This window comes from Solanum stenotomum, chromosome 3, assembly GCF_019186545.1.
Source record: "Solanum stenotomum isolate F172 chromosome 3, ASM1918654v1, whole genome shotgun sequence".
In the NCBI taxonomy this organism is placed as follows: Eukaryota; Viridiplantae; Streptophyta; class Magnoliopsida; order Solanales; family Solanaceae; genus Solanum; species Solanum stenotomum.
The window spans coordinates 5,794,743-5,810,603 of record NC_064284.1 but is presented as its reverse complement, the minus strand read 5'-3'; the positions used below and the strand labels follow the sequence as shown (position 1 = coordinate 5,810,603).

Genomic DNA, 15,861 nt, shown 5'->3' with positions numbered 1-15,861 from the left:
GACGAGGAAGAGGAAGAGGAAGAAGGAAAAAAAAAGGAGGAGGAAAGAAGAAGAAGAAGAAGAACTAAAGAAGGAATAAAAAGAAGAAGAAAGTACCTGAGAGAGTTGCGAGCAAAAGTTTGAGTAGCAACAAAGGTCTCGTCCTCTCGAAGGCAAGAGAGTCACGATGGAAGAGGAGAAGAGATCGTGCAGGTCACAATAGAGAGAAGAGGAGCCCAGGTTTGCAAAAACACCAAAAAAAACCTAATTTTGTCTTTTAATTATTAAATCTAACTTCTTCTTTTTTTTTTTTTTTTTTTTTAAAAGGCGACGCATGACTCCCTGCCTTGCCATGTCGCCTCTCACCTTTCTATTGCCATTGCTCGCCTTTCTAAAATCGCATCGCGACGCCTCGCCTCTCGCCTTTGGCGACATGGCGAGTGCCTTTCATAATACTGATCAAAATAATCTTGTAGTACTTTCATACATCTTTGTCACTTAAAATTAGATAATCTATGGACCTTGCCCATTTTATAAGTATTTCACTTTTTGTTTCGGTAGGATTTTTTCATTACGGGCTCATGTGTTTTTTGATTTTTGTATAGTCTACTTTCTGAATGATGATCAATTTTTTAAATGAGCGATTCATTACAAATGTCGCAAATAATCGAACTCCAAGATTACACAACCGTTCTCGAACCTCATACAATTAGAGTGTATACACAAGTAACCTTCTTCGATATGGACGATTTTTATGCGTCCAATCTATGATAGCATTCAATTAACTCCTCGGGTTTTGTGGATAAGGTTAAGAGTCTCAGACTACTCAATGTTTTTGCGTCACTTTCTCTTTCGATTGATTTATTCATTTTTATTAGTGTATAATACATTGACTATGCCCTAATTTTTACAATAATTATTTTTCTCTCTCTATATCTACTACTTATAATTTTTAGACTTAATGTATCTATACTTCTTTGAGTTTCATATCTAAACAATCAGATGCGTGAGTTTCCTACCTAAACTATCACTAGATATTTATTAAAACACACCTCAATTATTATTTATAATTTTTCTTCCAAAAGTTGATATAAAAAAGGAAAAAAAGTAAATTAATTGCAATTACCCATTTTCTTCAAATAGCAAAATATAAGAACACACACATGAGGATTCTTGTTCCACAAAAATGGACAATAAATAAAGTAGTAACCAAAAAAAAAATATACAGGGTAGTGACCAAAAATAGTGAAACAAATAAAATAAGTAGCTGACTAGGAAAACAAAAGGTAGGTCCCAACAAGTTATACAGGGTTCTGATTGGCTGAAACGCGGCGGGCGGCGTATACACAAAAAAAAAAAAGTATATATAATGGACCTTAAAACCCCAACAAAGTTCACAATCCACTGTTCGTAGGCCTAAAACCTTATAGCGGCAAGCGTAAAAAAGTCCATTAGGGTTTTGAGCTTTGAACATCCAAAATTCAAGGCTTTCAAGCCCATCTTGTTCTTCGTCTTCGTCTTCTCCCTCCAGAAAATATTCTTGAATTTACGATTAAAAAAGTAATCATAAACGATAAACGATAAACCCTAAACCCTGCGACTGCGATACAAACAGAGGTTTTTGATTCAGCATTCGTTTGCGAAGTTGTTTAAAGTAAGTTTTTTTTTTTTTAGTTTTGGTTGTAGAATTAGTTAGTTTCGTTTATGTATGTGTTGTTTATCCGATTTTTATGTGTGTATAATTTGAAAGTTACAAGATTTTTATGTCTTTGTTTATTCATTCATTCGAATGTATCTATTCTCTACATTCCGATCGTTTTGGAGTTCACCTTTTTTATTTGTTTTTGATTTTTTTAAATTCTGGGAAGCGTGTTTTGTGCACCTGAAAAACCATGATGTAAATTGGGGGTTGCCATTCGGTTCTGTAAAGTAGCATTCGGGGCTAGAAGAGTATATGAACTAGAATGAATTATGCTGCGAAAAAAGAAGTATGCTTTCTTGATATGATTAGTTCTTTTTTTTTTTTTAAATGGTGTCTTTGCGTGTGTTCATCTTCCAGAGAAGGTTCCTAGTATTTTGATTTTTTCTCACGTACTTAGGAAAGTTTGTATCATGGGTATTGAGTTTCATTGGAAGTAAGACCATGCCCACCTAGTCCATGTAAGGGTGTAATGTTGAGAATTCCTAAAGGAATCTGTTAAGGAACTTGATATATCTGGGCACCCAAGTGTGTGGCCACGAGGTCATAGGTTCAAATCTCAGCAGAGACATTGGGATTTGCCTCAAAGGTTCCGTTTTCCAAAAGTGGGAATACCCTATATAACTCATGAATAGTGACAATAAGCACCTCCCCCCTCCCCCCACAGAAAGAGAGAGAGAAACAGTTGTTTGCTACTTGTCAATCACACGATTGAGCATGCTTGTCCCTCCCCCCCACCTGACTTCTTCTTTCTCCTTTTTTTGGAGAGGAGAAACCTGTAGATCCAATTATAGACAATGCAGCTTCAGCCTTACTTTTTAATCATCTCTGTAATTCTGCACGTTGTTGAATCTGCCTTGCAATTAACTAGCTTATTGTGTTTGGTAATAAATCATTGTTGGATAAACTTCAATGCACGACTTATCGTCCATCCATTCATATTCAGTAATATTCATTTGCTTATGCCTGAGAAAGACTTGTCTAAATCCTTGAGACATATTGCATCACAGTCGTGTTGGTTCATTTATTTTGTTGAATTCAATACTGTTGCATTGTTTGCCTGAGAAAGACTTGCATATATTGAAGTATTGCTTCATTTATTCATGTATTCTAAAACATTTGTTGTATGCCCTGAAAGGTTCTGAACTTTTTTACCTTATTTTTATATTATCCTTGTATAACTGGTGAGTAATTTCAATGATAATGTACCATAGAAACTCAAAGAAAAGGCGGCATCTAACACATTTTTCTATATAACCTAGTCGCGCAATTCGATTAATGAACTTATTTAAACTGATGATTAAGTAACTTCATAGATATTTTGTTTGCTTTGCTGGCAGGGAGTTACTATGGATACCCTAACTACTCTTAATGAGATAGCTGATTCAGAGGCACAACCGAATAAGTTTAGGCGGAAGAAGTCCATAGTTTGGGAACATTTCACAATTGAAAGAATTGGTGCAGACTGTACCAGGGCCTGTTGTAAGAAGTGCAAGAAGTCATTTGCCTATATTAGTGGTTCAAAGTTAGCAGGCACCAGCCACCTCAAGCGGCATATCGCCTTGGGTATTTGCCCGGTGGGTCGGACCAACCAGGACAAGAATCAATTAACCTCATTTAACTCTGCTGCGCCAACTAATGGTTCTGCTGAGGCTACTGGTAAGTCAAGAAAGCGGTACAGAGCTAATCCAGGACCAACAAGTATCCCATTTGATCAAGCCCGTTGCTACTATGATATTGCAAAAATGATAATTCAGCATGACTATCCACTTGAGATGGTGGAGCATTCGGGATTTAATAAGTTTGTGCAAAATCTTCAGCCTTTGTTTAGTTCAGTGAGTGTTGATACCATACAAGAGCATATTTTTAACATTTACCTGGGAGAAAAGCAAAACCTTTTGAACATTATTGGTGCAATTCCTGGACGTGTTAGTCTGACACTCAATTTGAGAACTTCAGATCAAAACTTAGGTTATGTCTTCCTAACAGGATACTTTGTTGACAGTGATTGGAAATTGCGGTGCCGACTTCTCAATGTTATCATGGTGCCTTTTCCTGATTCAGACGTTGCCTTCAATCATGCTGTTGCCGCATGTTTGACAGATTGGTGTTTAGAGACAAAGCTATTCACGCTAACTCTTGATCAATCTGTTGCGAATGTCAATGTCAGAAAAAACCTGGGACACCTACTATCGATCAAGGGAGGAAATATTCTCAACGGTCAGCTAATTATTGGTAGTTGTTGTGCTCGTGTTCTGAGCAATCTTGCACAGTATGCATTACATTACATGAGAGCAATTGTTGAGAAGGTCCGCCAAAGTGTTAAGTTCGTTAAAACCGCAGATGCCCATGAAGAAAAGTTTTTGGAGCTCAAGAGACAACTTCAAGTTCCCAGTGCAAAGGAGCTCATTGTGGATGACCAAACAAAATGGGATACCACATATCAAATGCTGATGACTGCGTCTGAGCTGAAAGAAGTATTTTCTTGCTTGGATACATCTGATCCTGATTATAAGGTGACACCTACAATGGATGAGTGGAAACAGGCCGAAATTCTCTGTGAATACCTGAAGCTTTTCTTTGATGCAGCCAACCTCTTAACCTCCCCGACATACTCAACGGCCGATGTGTTATTTCATGAAGTGTGGAAAATCCAGCTTGACCTGATGCAGGCAGCCCGTAGCCAGGATCGTTTCGTAAGAGATTTGACTAGACCATTGCAGGAGAAGTTTGATGAATACTGGAATGATTGCAACTTGGTTTTAGCAGTTGCTGTTGTTATGGATCCTAGGTTCAAGATGAAGTTGATTGAATTCACTTTTAACAAGATCTACGGTGAAGAAGCTGAATCTTGGATCAAGATTGTCGATGAAGGAGTGCACGAAATTTTTTGTGATTACATCGTGCAATCACTTCCTCCGCCTCCGGCTAGTTTTATAGACGAAGCAAATGACAGTTTTGTAATAAAATCAGAATTCTCTCAGGAAGATAGTTTCCTTGCTAATGGTGATACATTTGCAGATTTCGATGTCTATCTCCATGACATTATGAACAATCAGCAGATGAAAACAGAGTTAGATCAGTATCTTGAAGAATCTCTGATGCCTCGCTCACAAGATTTTGATGTTTTGGGTTGGTGGAGAATTAACAGATGCAAGTACCCTACTCTCTCCAAAATGGCGTCTGATATTTTATCCATCCCAGTCTGCACTGTCACTCCAGATTCTGTGTTTGACACTACATCGCGAGATTTGGATAGACACCGGAGTTCGTTGAGACCCATAACTATTGAGGCTCTCAGTTGTTCCAAGGATTGGCTTCAATATGAATCTTGGGAGCTCCCATATGGAACTCCAGACGCAACAGTTAAAATGGAGTATTAGATTTATTAGTAAAGATTTATTGGTGTAGTTGCTTCTTTATTTTCTTTTGATTACCCCTTTATAGCAAACAGTTTTGTGCACACAAAGGCGTATAGATCAATGAAATTCATATTCTTTCACCAACTTTATATGAAGGAAAATTCACTCCAACATCTCTTGCGTTGCTGTTTCTAAAAAGTGGGAAAATACATAAAAGCTAGTGATTGAAGGAAAAAAAATAATCTGTTTTGATTGTTCTTCACTACCAAAAGATTTAAGCCTTTTCAAGGCTACCATGAGATGTCATCTGATAGTTGACAGGATCATGTTATTTTGTGATTCTGGCGAACATTCTAGTAACGATGGCTGTGTTGGGATATTATCTTATGGTTACATGATGGATTTTCGGACGATGAGCACTCGAACCTACAGCCATAGAGTTGGAGGTGGGGCCGTGGTGGAATATACTTTATGAAAACCGTACTTTTTTTTTTCCCGCTTTACTATCGTAGTTCACTGAAAAGAAAAATATTTCTGTAAATCTAGGTACAGCTTTCATAGGCTGTTAGATTTTTGAAAGTTCAAAATTGGAATTGGTTGCGTTAAGCGATTACACATTAGATTCTACGGAGGAAACGAGATCTCTCGACCATTTACTAGAAAATGATATTTTCATATCTGTTTAGCTGTAAAAAAAATAAAAATCTATTTATGTGATGTGTTTGATAGTGAAATCAAAATATGATTATGATCGTAAGCTCTCTTAGGGGACTCTCTAACTTGACGTATACTTTCAGTTTGGCTTTCCATGGAAAAGGTGCTTCACAATGTCCAAATCAAGTTTTCCAGCTTGCTCATCTTCATTTGTCTCCAGAAATCTATTTACCCTTGCAGAGTCTCATAGAAAGGTGCAAATCCATGGACCAACTTAGACAGATTCACTCAGTAATAATCCAAAAAGGCCTTATTTCTGATCCTAAACTCTGCTCCAACATTATAGCCTTTTGTTCTAATAATGAATTAGGTGATATGAAATATGCTCGTTCTGTGTTTGACATAATGCCTGAACGAGGAGTTTTCATTTGGAATACAATGATCAAGGGCTATTCAAGAGAAAATAGTCCCCAAAATGGAGTGTCAATTTACAGAGAGATGTTAAATAACAATGTACAACCAGATAATTATACGTTTCCTTTCTTGCTCAAGGGTTTTACTCGTGAAGTATCGTTAAAATTGGGGAAAAGTATGCATGCTCATGTATGTAAATTCGGGTTTGAGTTAAATGAGTTTGTTCATCATGCTTTGATTCATGTGTACGGTTTGTGTGGGCAAGTTGATATGGCTCGTAGGGTATTTGATTTGAGTGCTAAAAGTGATATACTTATTTGGAATTCTATGATTTCGGGGTACAACAGGTCCAAGCAATTTGGAGAGTCAAGGAAACTCTTCTATGCAATGGAGGAGAAGCAATTGCAGCCTACTTCGGTAACTCTCATCTCAGTGATATCTGCTCTTTCGCAGCTTAAGGATTTAGATACTAGCAACCGAGTTCATCAATATGTTAAAGACTATAAGGTACAGTCTAGTTTGGTGTTGGACAATGCTATAGTTGACCTGTATGCGAGTTCTGGAAAGATGGATGTTGCACTTGGCCTATTTCAGAGCATGAAGCATAAAGATGTTATATCATGGACCACAATTGTCAAAGGTTTCGTTAACATTGGACAAGTTGATGTGGCTCGGAAATATTTTGATCAGATGCCAAAGAGGGATAATATTTCTTGGACAGCGATGATGGATGGATATGTCAAAGAAAACCGATTTAAAGATGTGTTGATGCTCTTCCGTGAAATGCAAGCAGCAAAGATACGACCAGATGAGTTCACTATGGTTAGCATCCTTACCACCTGTGCACATCTTGGGGCTCTTGAACTTGGAGAGTGGATCAAGACTTACATTGACAAGCACAAAATTAAGGTTGACGTACACCTCGGTAATGCTGTCATAGACATGTACTTTAAGTGTGGGAATGTGGAGAAGGCATTGATGATGTTTACTCAAATGCCTTGTAGGGACAAATTCACGTGGACGGCCATGATTATCGGTCTTTCATCTAATGGGCATGAGAGAGAAGCTCTAGATATGTTCTTTGAGATGCTGAGAGCTTCAGAAACACCGGATGACGTGACTTACATTGGTGTTCTTAGTGCTTGTACTCATATGGGTATGGTAGACGAAGGAAAAAGCTTCTTCGCTAACATGGCCTCTCAGCATGGCATTCAACCTAATGTTATACATTATGGCTGTCTGGTTGATCTTCTTGGTCGAGCAGGGCATTTGGAGGGAGCTTATGAAGTTATAAAGAGTATGCCAGTGAAACCAAATTCAATTGTTTGGGGAGCTCTTCTTGGTGCTTGCAGAATTCACAAGGATGTTCAAATGGCTGAAATTGCAGCTCAACAACTTCTTCAGCTAGAGCCTGGAAACGGGGCTGTCTATGTTCTCTTGTGTAATATATATGCAGCTTGCAAAAAATGGGATAACTTGCGCGAAACAAGAAGAATAATGACAGATCGCGGGATCAAGAAGACACCAGGTTGTAGTCTGATAGAGATGCATGGAATTGTTCATGAATTCGTTGCAGGGGATCAGTCTCATCCTCAATCTAAAAGCATATATTCAAAGTTGGCTGAGTTGATTGGAGAATTAAAATTTTCCGGTTATGTTCCAGATACTTCAGAGGTTTCTCTTGACATAGGAGAAGATGAGAAAGAGAACTCCCTTAATCGACACAGTGAGAAGTTGGCGATTGCATTTGCTCTAATCAATTCTGAACCTGGATTCACTATTAGGATAGTGAAAAACCTTAGAATATGTACAGATTGCCACCATGTAGCAAAGTTAATATCGGAACGTTACAATCGAAAACTAATTATTAGAGATAGGACCAGATTCCACCATTTTGTACAAGGTTCATGCTCTTGTAAAGATTATTGGTGATCCTGTCATTTTCGTTTTACATTTTTTCATTATTGTTTATTCTTCCCAAGAAAATGCCTCGTCCTCAAATATCGAGTCTGTTATATTTCCCTCCATTGTATTTGTCCGTCCAAAAAAAAGCATCAGCCAGCCATTGTGTCATGGCTGCATACAGGCAGCCTTGTCACTGCGGCAAGCTCATCCCTCTTCGTTGGCACCACCCTTCTCCGGGTGATATCCATATTTCATACTCCTTTCTAGTTGCAGATGGTTCCTTTTCTTGTATAGCAGAGTGCGCCGTTGGCTTCACCCTGGGAGAGGTAAATATGCATCTGTCATATGCTCTTTGGGCTTTCAAGTTTCTTATAATTTTTATGGTTGCTAAGAAGCTATTATTCTTTGTGTCAGACTAAGGAAGAACTATTAAGAGTACTAGGACTTCAGGGGAAGAAAGGAAGTTCACTTGGATTTCTCAGAAGAGGCTACAAGGTCACCTCCTTAGTTTACTACTTTAATAGTCTGTTTTATATCTGTGATTAGCCCCATTATTCAAATGACATATTATTTGAAGAAATATGAAATAGGTCAGTCAACTTCTCCTATTGAATCATTTCTCATTAGACTAATACCTTGTTCCCTTACTGCAGACAGCAACTTGGTTCGAAGAAGATTTGATTTAGAAGCATCTTCTGCATGGCGTAGTTAAGCAGTAGAACTGAGCTCCAAGAAAAAGTTGGTTACAAAAAGAAGAGGATGGCGGTGGAAGCTTACAGATCCATACCCCCGTGGTGGAGAAATTAGGTACGGAATAATTGCCCAACTCGTTGAATCAACAATGTTCTTTAATATAATGCTTCCCCAGCCTTTAAAGAGAAAAAGTTCCAGTCATCAGATATCCACAAAATAGTTTCAGATCCAGTCAAATAACACATATCAAAGCAGTTAGAAAAAGAAAATATAGAGGTAAAGAAGACATAGCAATTGCCTTTTCCATAGGGAATACGTTCCCGTTGGACAAGAAAATAATATACTTTTGTTGTGTTAACTGTTCTTTTACAAAATTGAGACACTTTGAATATACAAAACTAAATCTCTTACAGCAATCCCAAAACAATTCTCTAATATTTAAAATTCAAACACTCGAAACAAAAAATGTCTTCTTGACTTAGTCTGGATTATGGACACTAAAGCCAGTCTCGAAACCTCTAGAACTTGAGCTCTAATGCCTGTGAACTCCAAATAGGATTAGCAGCGAAAATGTGAAGAGACTAATATGGTCTCTCCGGAGATTTATGCAGCATTGGAGTAAACTCAGTTTCTCCATCATCGTTCTCATTAAATCCGTCCTCTTCCATTTCCTCAATTTGACGAAGTTCTGCAATTTTCCTCCTTGTATGCCGGCGCCATGCAGCTTGTATGAAGCTGGCAGCCCAGGTTCTCCATTGCTGCGAATAAAACCTAAAAGTGTGTTGTACCTGTCGACTCTGCAACCGCCTGAACTGTGATGTAATGTACTTCACTTCTTCTGCCTCTAAGGCAAATGCCTCTACTTCTGTCAAAGCCTTGACTGTCCTAGTTGATGGCGGCAAGTTAGACCCGGATTTTGGATCCAATGCCCATGTTAGCAGCTCCTCACCACAGAAGTCATTTTCTTTCAAGATACCTCTGTTGAAGAATCCACTTCTCCCACCATCAGTTGTTACACTTTCTAGGCGACCACGGATTATAAACATCATTTCACCAACTGGATCTCCTTCTCTAACTATATATGTTCTTTCTGTGCATAAACTTGGTTTCAATCTCTCACATATGGCATCAAGCATTCTCTCATCCATGTTCTCAAACAAGGGCACCTGCAAAATGTATCATTCACAATATTTTAACATCAAATTTCACATCAAGGTTTCGAACATATAAAAAAGTACTCTACATCATGCCCAACAATGTGAACTTGAGCTATCAACAAGATAAGAGTACTTACCCTTCTGACCAAATTCAAACAGAGATGCCGCTTAATATCCCTCCTAAGATCTTTGGGCAGATTTTGCACCAAACTCTCTTCATCTACTCCTCTAGTTTCCAACCATTTGTACTGATCGTAACGTCGAACTCTCTCCCTTAGCTCAGGAGGAAGTACTCTATGATGCATCCACTGCTCTGAGTCACGCCTTTTGACCCTCATCTCCTCAAGTCGTACTGTTAGAGACTGAAGATAGGTCTGTAGGGTGCACAAAGCCAAAGTATAAGCACTATTATAATGTATGAACTTAAATACTTCTCTAACCTAACAAGCACTACCTGTACTTGTTAAAGAATTTACATGTTCCTGGAGCCTAATATATACAAGCATTTCCTTAATCAAGCAATCAATAGGTTGTTATAAATCATTTCTCCCATGCGAGCCCTCCATTTTTATTGTTTGAACCAATCTGAATTAGGAAAAATATGGGAGGGAAAATACCAAATTTTATCTACTCTGACTAAACAATTAGAAGGATAAATGATAAAAAGGAGGTATGAGACCTGTTCAAAATATTACTTGCTTTGACCTTCAAAAAAAAATTAAAAGAATAAAGGAAGTATCACACTGAAAACTTATGTACTATTCTGCATCATCTTCTACAGAATCTGGCAACATTAACCTTAAGAAAAAAGTTGCCAAAATAAAAAACGTAAAGAGGGCGTCTTTAATCTACTCACCTGCATGTTTCCAATGAGAAGAGCAAATAGTAGGAGTCCAGAAATGGCCAATATTATTGAAAAGAGATTTTCCTTAGTATAGGTACTGGTCTCAAGCCCCTGACCAAGTGTGCTGTAAAAAATGAAATTTAAAACAAGTTGTTAAAGCTCACAAAGGCATTGTCCAAAGGGTGATTTTCTGACTCTCATGAACACCCCCATCAGAACAGGGAAAATCACGATTCCAAGAGCATCGATAAAACCCTGTTCTAGGACAAATCAAAAACTACCTCAATAAAGGAAAGCAACAGAACATCATTTTGTCTGAATTATAGACAGCGCACTTCCACAGAAGCCTCTTGCCTTCTACCATACTATGCCACTCAATGGAGTAGTAAACTAAGAAAACAAACTTTGACGACACCTCGATAGCTTTCAATTTTTTACCTTTTGTTGAACTAAAAGTAGACAGTTTATGTTTCAATGTGGAGTAACATAATTTTCTCACAGAAATCGGGAAGATCTTTGAGGCAGACAAATATTATTAACTAAAGACAGAGTGTGAAAAGGAGGGAAAATGGAACAATATAATTAGGCGCATCATATAGCTGAAGTTTTACCTCAAATTCTGCAAGCCCCACCACAAACAAAAACAATATTTGATCACGAAATCTTCAGTGTCAAGAACATTAGTTGTTACAGCTCTTGCATATATTCCATACGAAAATTTCTCCTCCTCAGCACAGTTTTCATCAAGAACACTCTTACCAATGTCTTGCCATTCTGTCAAATTGAAGTTTCCTTCACGTGAACAATACAGATAAGATAATTTTTCGTTGCACTGGTCATTTTCGGTACATGCTTCATTCCAACATGTATCTTTGCGTTCGACAGCTAACAGGTACCAGACGGCCCCAAATATCTACATATCATAAACAACAAACTTTAAGCATTTCTGGGTTCTTGAAAGATGGCCTTCTGATCATGTTTGAGACTCATTGATTATTTAACCGGAGTTACCTTTAGCTTCTCTTAGTACCATAAATAATCAAATACCAATAACTGATGAAATTCTAGTTAACAGTTCAGATTATAATGATAACAAAGTATGCCGAAAGGAAAAGGAAATCAAAGGATCCAGTCTACCCATTGAAGTGGGGGAATAGGTAAGAGTGACGTACTACTCATGGTCAATGAGGAGATGAAAAGATTGCAGTGCAGTGTCCCAAATGATGTCCTATAACAAATACTATTTGTCCGAGACACAAAGCTATTTAAACTATGAAATCTAGAAAAGGGAAGAGTATATTGTGAATGATCATTTTTTAGATGCCATATACAATTGTCGCAGAATTTTCATATTCTAGGCAAAGGACCATAAAAGAGCATAGTGGAAAATCAACTACCACTAAATGGTCTTATAATAAGAATTTTGACGAAAAACTAAGCTTCACTAAATACTAATGGGTTCCTTTAGAATATGTTAGCAGGATGTTTTATCTTGCTACTATATACGTTCTTACCGTATGTAATGACTGGTCATTTTATGTCAAAACCTTATCAGACAAATACGAAGAGAAATTTGCGAAAGCACAAAAGAGTAATATTAAATGCACTAACGTACAAACTTGAAAAGTTACTTACATGACTAGCTAGAACAAACCACAACAGATAATATGCAGCACCAGCCCAAGCAGTTTCTGCAAACACCCCTGCAGTCTTTTTCAAATCCGAACTTAATGGAATAAACCGCAAAAATCTAGGAATATATTGAATGAGGATGATGTACGATAATAATGTCTTTGTAACCAATACATCCGAACCTCTTGATCCACCAAGATATCTCCATGTCACAGTCTGAAGAAGAAAATGCACTAGAAGGCATAAATCAACCAAATTCCACTTTTGTAGAAAGAAACAATCGTAAAATTATAGTTGAAGCTTTCATTAAGAGATCAAGATGTTTCTTTTTTCTTAATTTTAATAAGATAAAAATAACAATGGAAAATGGTCTTGTGTAATTTTAGAAAAAGGGCATTAGCATTCAAACGAAGAAACAAAAGGTGCATGGTGTGACTGCCAGTACTTATATGCATGCCCCCCTCTAACTTTCTATTTGTGTGTATCTCTATTGCTGGAATAAAAGGTGCATAGAGAAAAATAGGTATTATGTATATATTGCTGTAACAATTGCTAAAATAGATTATATGCATATTTGCCCACTATCTGCATGTGTGTGTGAGCCTGTCACTGTCACAGAGTGTGTGAGAGAGAGAGTGTGTGTTCCAAAGATATGTATATAGCACAGCCTGGTGCACTGTGGGGTCCAGGTAAGGGCCGGACCACAAGGGTATATTATACGCAACCTTATCCTGCATTTTTGCAAGAGGTTGTTTCCACAGCTCGAGCCTGTGACCTCTTGGTCACATGGTAGCAATTTTACTAGTTATATATGCCAAGTCTCCCCTTAAAGAGAGTTCCAAAGAGAAAACTGTTTATCCAAATGGTTGCTGAATGTTGAATGTGCACATGAGTTGTTACATAGTCAGAGGTATAGTAGGAACCTGTGGTGCAGGAAGAACGGAAAGGAAATCCACTACAAAGTAACGGCTGAGGTATCTGGTTGCTATTTGCTTGGGATCTATTACAAGTTCACCTCGCCCAAAAACACGGGAAGATGGAGCAATAAAAGCTGTTCGAAATTGGAGAACCATGCGGATAAGGTAAAAGAGATCAACTGCTGTCCGCATCCAACTTACTATGTTTGCTAAACTTTCATCTATGTGGAGACACTTCCCTTCATCCTTAAAAACAGGAAGGTAGAGAAATAGAGGATCAATAGATACTGCAAAAATACATGATATGACCAATAGCCTATTCCAGAACAGGAGAGACTTGTCTTGAGGATCAAATATCCTTTGATCTGAAACTCTCAGATCTTCTGGGAAAACTGCTCGGGTAACACCAGATTTCAGTGTTCTACCAAATGTCACTAGTCCCTCAGATCCTCTTTTTACTCCCAGTTTTATTGACTTGGATGGGTTGGTTGCGTGCCCCTCTATATTAAATCCATACTTTGTCCTTCCAGCCATATCAGACTTAAACGATATGTCAGAGTTAGCGTCCTCCAACCTGCAAGAAACAAGGAAAACTTTTTCTGACTTACAATAGACAACTAGTTCATTTCAGGAATTTAATCAGGAGTGTAGAGGCTGTCTCAAAACCATATGACTATAAAACAATTGAAGTGATAATACTACATCCATTAATTACTTAGGTTAAAAGTATCAGTATGCAATATGTGTTTAAAGACAAGAAAACACGTAAAGAATACACTAGCTGCCTTAATGCAGCAATTTACGGTACTGAAAGTGAAGAGTCCAAGCAACTTAGGTTAAAAGCCCTCGTCTACATTATTGGACTAAACAGAGATGAAAGATGTGAATATTGCAGATATTTTGAAAGCATACCTTACAAACTTTTCTTTTTGTCCTCCAATAATCTGCGACTTGTAATTACCAAACATTGTATAAAATCTCTTGCATAGAGAGTGAAGGAGTTCATCAAAACATCAGGCATATGGCCACATCAAATACTTATGTTTTGACTGCATTTTAATTTGATACAAATAAGGTGTCAGTAGATTCAGGTGGATCCATCTAGAATTTTCATTAAGGAGGTTCAACTATATAAGAAATAAATACATGAAGAAACCAAGAAAATATATATCTTTTATCTTATCAATATAGTGTAATTTTCCGTCAAAGAGGGTGTGAATGAACCCCTTGCCCCTACCTGGCTCCGTCCCTGAGTAGATTGTAAATAACGAGTAAATAACCATCCATAACATTGACCAATTCCAATAGTTCCAACACAAATTCCTATGTTTCTCTTTCATCCTCTCTCTCTATGGCCTATGTCAATTGGTTTTATGTGGATGAATTGCATTTCGTCAATCAAAAACAAAACAAAAAATACACAACACCTATAAATTTCAGAATTTCGTGTTTTTTTTTCTTTCGGAATCCACCATTTTCCATTTCCTCAACAACCAAAAAAAATGTGAAGAGGTAGAAACAGATATATAGCTATAGCTAGATGATTAATGACAATGAGAAAAAAAAAGGTCTCAAAATTCGTTATGCATGCATGCATACGTAACAAGAAAAAAAATAAACAATTCAATAAAATAGTACAATTTCTTGAAATTATATCTTCTTTTTAAATCAATTGTACGACAAAAAATCTGTGTTTGTGTATGAAAAGTTTTAAAAAATGTATTTAAATTTCCCCCTCTCAAATAGAAACAAGATCATCATCACCAAATTGAAGCCAAAAAATTAAAAAATTTGGGAGGGAGAAGGGTAAAAAATGGAACTTACTTGAACGTTGACGATTCTAATTTTACGAAATGAATCAAAAAATGCAGGAGAATAATTAGAAAAGAAGTAGTTTTTTTTTTTTGAGAGGGTGGAAGAAAGTGAAAAGGAGAAAGAGATGGAGGGAATTAAAAAAGGGAATAAATGAAAAGGAATTTTTGTTATAACGAATTATTTTGGACAATGTTCCGCTTTCTTCTTGAAATTAAGGCCGGAGAATTTTTGGACTCGATTCCTCTCCATTACATTTTCCCTCCATTTCAACGGAAATCCTAAAAGGGAAACAAACCTTTATTAATCAATAAATATGAAAGAAAATAAAAATATAAAAACTTTAATTTAAAACATTGCACANTAAAAAATTTGGGAGGAAGAAGGGTAAAAAATGGAACTTACTTGAACGTTGACGATCCTAATTTTACGAAATGAATCAAAAAATGCAGGAGAATAATTAGAAAAGAAGTAGTTTTTTTTTTTCTGAGAGGGTGGAAGAAAGTGAAAAGGAGAAAGAGATGGAGGGAATAAAAAAAGGGAAGAAATGAAAAGGAATTTTTGTTATAACGAATTGTTTTGGACAACGTTCCGCTTTCTTCTTGAAATTAAGGTAGGAGAATTTTTGGACTCGACTCCTCTCCATTACATTTTCCCTCCATTTCAACGGAAATCCTAAAAGGGAAACAAATCTTTATTAATTAATAAATATGAAAGAAAATAAAAATATAAAAACTTTAATTTAAAACATTACACATGGTCAAACCCTAATTGACACATTTGATGACACTCA

General features: G+C 37.0%; 4 protein-coding genes across 7 annotated transcripts; 3 read left to right on the top strand and 1 right to left on the bottom strand.

Moving 5' to 3' along the window:
• Positions 1 to 1,391: 1,391 nt before the first annotated feature.
• LOC125860003 (zinc finger BED domain-containing protein DAYSLEEPER-like) lies at positions 1,392 to 5,189 on the top strand. Of its 2 annotated transcripts, none has more exons than XM_049539879.1 (2): positions 1,392 to 1,633; positions 3,019 to 5,189. In XM_049539879.1, the coding sequence occupies exon 2, from the start codon at positions 3,028 to 3,030 to the stop codon at positions 5,059 to 5,061; it is 2,034 nt and encodes a 677-aa protein (XP_049395836.1). In that variant the 5' UTR covers positions 1,392 to 1,633; positions 3,019 to 3,027; the 3' UTR covers positions 5,062 to 5,189. The 2 variants fall into 2 exon arrangements, with proteins under 2 accessions (XP_049395836.1, XP_049395837.1); XM_049539880.1 differs by having other exon boundaries at positions 1,392 to 1,637.
• Positions 5,190 to 5,535: 346 nt separating this feature from the next.
• On the top strand, positions 5,536 to 8,044 carry LOC125860001 (putative pentatricopeptide repeat-containing protein At3g15930). 2 transcript variants are annotated; one of them, XM_049539876.1, is made up of 2 exons: positions 5,866 to 5,985; positions 6,065 to 8,044. In XM_049539876.1, the coding sequence occupies exon 2, from the start codon at positions 6,070 to 6,072 to the stop codon at positions 8,038 to 8,040; it is 1,971 nt and encodes a 656-aa protein (XP_049395833.1). In that variant the 5' UTR covers positions 5,866 to 5,985; positions 6,065 to 6,069; the 3' UTR covers positions 8,041 to 8,044. The 2 variants fall into 2 exon arrangements, with proteins under 2 accessions (XP_049395832.1, XP_049395833.1); XM_049539875.1 differs by having other exon boundaries at positions 5,536 to 8,044.
• A 72-nt stretch (positions 8,045 to 8,116) lies between these two features.
• Positions 8,117 to 8,970, top strand: LOC125860035 (protein LPA3-like). Its single transcript, XM_049539930.1, has 3 exons — positions 8,117 to 8,339; positions 8,428 to 8,508; positions 8,667 to 8,970. The coding sequence occupies exons 1-3, from the start codon at positions 8,181 to 8,183 to the stop codon at positions 8,697 to 8,699; spliced, it is 273 nt and encodes a 90-aa protein (XP_049395887.1). The 5' UTR covers positions 8,117 to 8,180; the 3' UTR covers positions 8,700 to 8,970.
• Positions 8,971 to 8,979: 9 nt separating this feature from the next.
• Positions 8,980 to 15,488, bottom strand: LOC125860002 (putative cyclic nucleotide-gated ion channel 8). 2 transcript variants are annotated; one of them, XM_049539878.1, is made up of 8 exons: positions 15,474 to 15,488; positions 14,169 to 14,305; positions 13,263 to 13,830; positions 12,343 to 12,555; positions 11,319 to 11,620; positions 10,720 to 10,831; positions 10,001 to 10,237; positions 8,980 to 9,872 (listed from the first exon to the last, which is right to left on the bottom strand). In XM_049539878.1, exons 2-8 carry the CDS (start codon positions 14,222 to 14,224, stop codon positions 9,288 to 9,290), a joined length of 2,073 nt encoding a protein of 690 aa, XP_049395835.1. In that variant the 5' UTR covers positions 14,225 to 14,305; positions 15,474 to 15,488; the 3' UTR covers positions 8,980 to 9,287. The 2 variants fall into 2 exon arrangements, with proteins under 2 accessions (XP_049395835.1, XP_049395834.1); XM_049539877.1 differs by lacking the exon at positions 15,474 to 15,488 and adding an exon at positions 15,081 to 15,237.
• Positions 15,489 to 15,861: the final 373 nt, after the last annotated feature.